Source organism: Mandrillus leucophaeus, unplaced genomic scaffold (assembly GCF_000951045.1).
Source record: "Mandrillus leucophaeus isolate KB7577 unplaced genomic scaffold, Mleu.le_1.0 Scaffold342, whole genome shotgun sequence".
Classification (NCBI taxonomy): Eukaryota; Metazoa; Chordata; class Mammalia; order Primates; family Cercopithecidae; genus Mandrillus; species Mandrillus leucophaeus.
This window is the reverse complement of record NW_012103610.1, coordinates 1,602,577-1,607,917: the sequence shown is the minus strand read 5'-3', so window position 1 is coordinate 1,607,917 and position 5,341 is coordinate 1,602,577. Positions and strand designations below refer to the sequence as shown.

Sequence of the window (5,341 nt, the reverse complement as noted above, 5' to 3'; positions counted from 1 at the left end):
TCCATGTGTGAAAAGCTCTGCTTGCCCAGAAAGTCACCCTCAAAGCCACCACCACTTCTAGTTGCTTACCTTGCTCCATTTTCTCTATCACAGGCACTTAGGGTTTTTCCTGGGAGCCGTGACAGGGGTCTGGAGAGGCGGGTGGCCAGCATGGTAGCGACAGGTAGTAGAATGGCCCAGTTCCTCCCAGTGGTTCTGAAACACAAACGCACCCTCAGCATTACTTTGTTGGCTTCGGGGCTTTAATCAGGAGTAGTCATGTTTCTTTCAGGTTGTGAAAGTCAAACTGGGCTGCATCTGTTCCATCCAGCTCCAGTCCTGGTACCAGGCAGTCTGCTCTGGGTCCTCTCTCAAGCTGCAGCCCCATGATAGAAAGAGTCAGGAGCCAGGGTGCCTGGAAGCCTGGGTTCTGGCTCTAGCTGTGCCACCGAACGCACTGGGCAACCCTGGGCAAGTCATCACCCATTCATAACGTGAGCAGGGTGGCCCAGATCAGTGATCCTCAAACTCCCAACCGCTGGGAGACTCGGGGACCCAACCCCTCAGGGATTCTGACAACCGCTGGGAGACTCGGGGACCCACCCCCCAGGGATTCTGACTCAGTAAATCCTATTCCTCTAACCTGCTGAAACACCCACCCGTGGTGCCCACCTGCCCCTGCAGGCAGCTTGGCCCCATGCCACATAGCATCTGACTCAGCTGTCCACCTCTTTCCCCCATCCCAACAAACAAGGGGGCTCTGGCTCTGAGGCTGAATTAATCAGTAATTCATTATAGCACGGAGTTTGGAGCTGCCAAATAAGAGACTCTTGTAATTGACAGACACACACACACACACACCCCGCCTCCGCGTCCCTCCCCATTTGAGGTTAAAGCAACCTTATTGCAACAAGAATCTCTTAGTAACACCTTAAGGCTACTGGGCGCCAGGACTCTTCAGCGTTATTGACTGCTGATCAGCACGGGCGTCCTTTGCCCTCCGATTCTGTTAACAGTGATTCCTCCAGGCCTAAGGGAAGGCAGGCGGCCTGCTGAATGGGTTCTAGCCTCTCCTCTGCCTACCTGGCTGTAGTCTGTCATACAGTTCCCGGGAACAAGGTACTGCCTGGGAGGCTCCTCCCCTGCCTGTTGGCTGCTACCCCAAACCTGACTGACAGCCAGCCCCCTGGGGCCAGAGGTCAGCAGTGTTGACTAAGCAACCACTGCCATGAGCCCTGTTGGAGGGAGGTTTAATTTGTTTAATCCTCAGGAAAGGAAAGCAGGCAGGAATCTCTCTGGTGTTATCTTTCCAAAACTACAGTAAACTCTCGCTTGTACTCCTGCCCCTATTTGCCACACCCCATTCTCAGCACAGCAGCCCAGAAACCTATTTAACTCTAGTCAAGCTATGCGACTTATGTGTTTAAAGAACTTTCCATGCCCACTGGGGCTGGCCTCTCCCTCCCTGGAGGCCCCTAGCTCACCGGGCCACCCTCCTCTTTGCTCACTGCGCCGTAGCCAGCACTGACTCCAAGAGCTCTTCGCCTACGCTAGAGTGTTCCTGCCTCAGAGTCCTGGGTCCTCCTCTGCCCTCATCCTGGATGCTGAGTCCTCTGACTCCCTCACTAAAGTGGCTCCCATTCAACACACAGGTTGCTCTCTGTAAAATCACTCTCATAGCAGCTACCTTAATCCAAAATTACCTTGTTTATTTACTTTATCTTCCTCTACCAGATCATAAGTTCAGTGACACCAGGAACCCTGTCCACCTGGTTCACCACCAAATCCTCAGTGCCTAGAACGAGCTTGACGCAGAGGAGGCACTCTGAGGCCCTGGGGAGTGGATGGGAGCTGAGTGAGTTCCCGCAGGGCAGTCTGGGGGTGGAAAGTTGGCCTGTGGCCACAAAAGAAGTTTCCATGGAAAGTTCCTTGCAGAGAACAGCAGAATGGAGCCCAGACTGACTTTTTATAGTTTTACGGAAGGCACAGGCCCGTGCTGGCTAAAACTTTTTAATGAGGAAACCCCTCCTGCCATCAAAGTACTGACAGGCTGGCTGAGCACACACATCTCTGCCTCCTCCCTCCAAGACCCAGGACCAGAGTCTGAGGTCACCATCACTGGGAGACTTCCCATCCAGTCATCTATAATTAAAGTCCTTTCCACCCCTTAGCTCAATGCCTGTGGCAGAAAATGCTTTAATATGATCTCCAAATAGATAGCTGCTTTCCATTTTGTTTTCCTTGAAATCAGCAATATCTAAAAGTACTAAAGTCAAAATAGTTAAAAGTGCATAAAAGCTGAGTCCCTTGGACAATGCACTGTTCTCGACGTGGTCTGCTGCGTGCGTGTTTCTGAAACATGCAGCTATTTCCACTGCAGGGCTCCCAGGACTCTGCAGGGTTGCTGTCTGCCATCTTCATGTTTTGTGCCAGGCCTTATTCTCTGTAAATAATAAGTTCTCCAACTTCACACACCATTCTCTTGCCTTTTAGTTTGGGAACAGAAATGGCTGTGGGAGGCGGATGCTCAGTCTCCTCAGCCTTGGAAGTCAGGTAATTAGTTGCCCCGAGGTGACTGAGCACAGGGGGCTTGACTCCCAGGCACCAAACTCATAAGATACTGTCACAAAATCAAAATGCTCACATAGCAACCTGGAATCTTGGAGACATTTTTCTATTGCTAGAAGCACTTGGGCCTTCTCTCAAGGGCCCTCTCCACTGTCAAGGTATAAGTCATGGAAAGCACTCCTACTCCAGAAAAGAAGAAAACAGTGCGTGCGTCCTTGCCTCACTGCTGGGCTTGCTGTGTTCCATTCTGACATGACTATCTTGCAGAGGTCATGGCTGGGGCTTTCCTGTGAGGCAGCAGCAGGGGCTCCCCTCAAAGGGGCAGGCACTCCCAGTGCTAACATTCTCAACAGAGGCAGGGCGTCCGCAGCAAACAGGGTCACAGGAGGCAGGAAAGAGAACTCAGGTGTTTCTGGACATGAGGCCTACATGGGCCCTTGGCACTCCCAAGTGAGAGGGGAAGGTCCTGCCCCTGAGGAGGGCAAGCTGGGTTGAGGCAGGGTTTAGGCTCCAATGCAGAGAACCCACACTGAAGAGCTTCAGACCAGCCAGTTTCTGTGTCAGGTTCCCAAATCCTACAACTGGCAGCCTACCTAAACATGTTCTACTTGGCTGATTTGTTTGGCCAGCCTGATGTTTTAAAAAACAGTGTAACTAGGCAGCTAAGCTATGCTTGAACTCAATACAAATAGTTTGTACTTACTACGTTAAAACTAGCCATGTCATCTTTGTTAATTGCCTGGACACTATGGGCATTTGAGTTTTGAGATTCCTGACCATATATATATATATGCACTATAATCAAAGAACTGTATTTTTATATACATATGTATTTATATGATATATAAATATATACGTTTGGCCATTCCTCTTCCGAATGGTTCGTAGAGTCTTGCTTGAAAGTTCCAGCCCAGCTCAGCTATATGTGGGAGCTTCCTTGAGGTCATGCCAAAGGGAAACCTGACAAGTTTTCAAGCCCTCATTCAAAGAGACACCTAAGACTCCTCAGAGAAGCACGATTCTGAAACAAAAGTCAGAAATGATTACACAGGAACTCAAGTGATATAGTAGACAATGTTCTCACCACCACTGTATCATACACGCAGACGTGACACTCACATAGCTTGTTTCACAGGGGCCTTCAATAAAAGCCAAGGGTCTAACATTAGGCACACCCACTGCAGACACCTTGACTGTCCTGAGAGACATTCCAGGCACCAGATTAGGCTTGTTCTCCTCCGATAACACACCACAAATACAGTCTCTGCAGTGACTACCTTTCCAGGGTCTGTCCTGCTCACCTGATGCCCCTCCTCTCAGACCTGCCCCTCCCCCCATGGGATTTGGCCTCTGCAGCTGCAGAGACTGCGCTTTGGTCATGGAGGACTGAGCCAGGAAAAGACATCAGACCTAAGGTGAACACATTGTTCTGTCCCCTGGCACCGTGAGAGAATGCGAACCATGCTCTGCGGCGCAGGGCCATGCCATGGGGTTGCTGGAGGATGGCAGCTATACTCCACTGGGCCCTGAAGCCACAAAGAGAGGGAGAAAGCCAATCCGCAGGGGGTGGGGGGGTAAGAGCCTCATGCAGAAGGCAGCAGGGGCGGAGGTGGAGGGAGGGAGAAAAGCAACAGCAGCAGCCGCCGCTGCCCTCCTGCCCCCCAGCTCTGGAAGCCGGGCTGTGCCTTTACAGTCTCTGTGTAATGTAAGTCAGCTGAAGGTTTCTGCTACTTGCCGCCAAATCAATAGCAGCTAAAACACACTGAAGGCAGAACATTATTATCAGTAACTTTTTATTTTTGTGGGTACATCGTAGTTGCATATATTTATGGGCTACATGAGCTACTTTGATACAGGCATACAATCGCCTCAGGGAAAACGGGGTATCCACCCCCTCAAGCATTTATCCTTTGCGTTACAAACAATCCAATTATACTCTTTTAGTTATTTTTATATGTGTAATTAAATTAGTATTGACTGTAGTCACTCTGTTATGCTCACAAATACTAGTTCTTATTCATGCTTTTTAACTTTTTTGTACCCATTGACCATCTCATCTTCTCACAGACCCTCACTACCCGTCCTAGCCTCTGGTAACCATCATTCTACTATATCGCCATGAGTTTAACTGTTTTAATTTTTCGCTCCTACAAATAAGTGAGAACATGCAAAGCTTGTCTTTCTGTGCCTGGCTTATTTCACTTAACATAATGACCTCCAGTTCCATCCATATTGTTGCAAATGACAGGATCTCATTCTTTTTTGCTGGCTGAATAGTACTCCATTGTGTATAGGCACCACATTTTCTTTATCCATTTATCTGTTGATGGACAGTTAGGCTGCTTCCAAATCTTAGCTATTGTCAAAAGTGCTGGAACCAACATGGGAGTGCAGATATCTCTTCCATATACTGATTTCCTTCCTTTTGGGTATATACCTAGCAGTGGTACTGCTGGATCCTATAGTAGCTCTATTTTTCGTTTTTGGAGGAACCTCCAAACTATTCTCTGTTGTGGTTGTACTAATTTACATTCCCACCAACAGCGTATGAGGTGTATTAATTTTCAGTTTGGACCTCTATTCTGAGAATGCCTCATTTATAATGACCTTATAATGACAACAGGAACATGTGCTTCCCCAATTCCACTCCTCTTCTGTCCTTCCCCAAGACATAGTGTTACCCGAGCTGTCAAAACTGCCATAATTACAACTGCCAGGTCAAGCGGGCAGTCTATCACTAGGAGAACAGGGCTTGCCTACCAAGTTAAAGGCTGGCCACTAAACGACGGAGTCT

The 5,341-nt window shown here is 48.9% G+C and overlaps 1 protein-coding gene across 1 annotated transcript in view; it reads right to left on the bottom strand.

The window, feature by feature from the left end:
• Nucleotides 1-5,341, bottom strand: part of BDH1 (3-hydroxybutyrate dehydrogenase, type 1) — a 51,712-nt gene that overhangs the window by 40,569 nt on the left and 5,802 nt on the right. The window contains exon 2 of the mRNA XM_011988969.1: nt 70-195. Coding sequence (XP_011844359.1) covers nt 70-152 — 83 coding nt within the window. The 5' untranslated portion in view covers nt 153-195. The remainder of the gene's footprint in view (nt 1-69; nt 196-5,341) is intronic.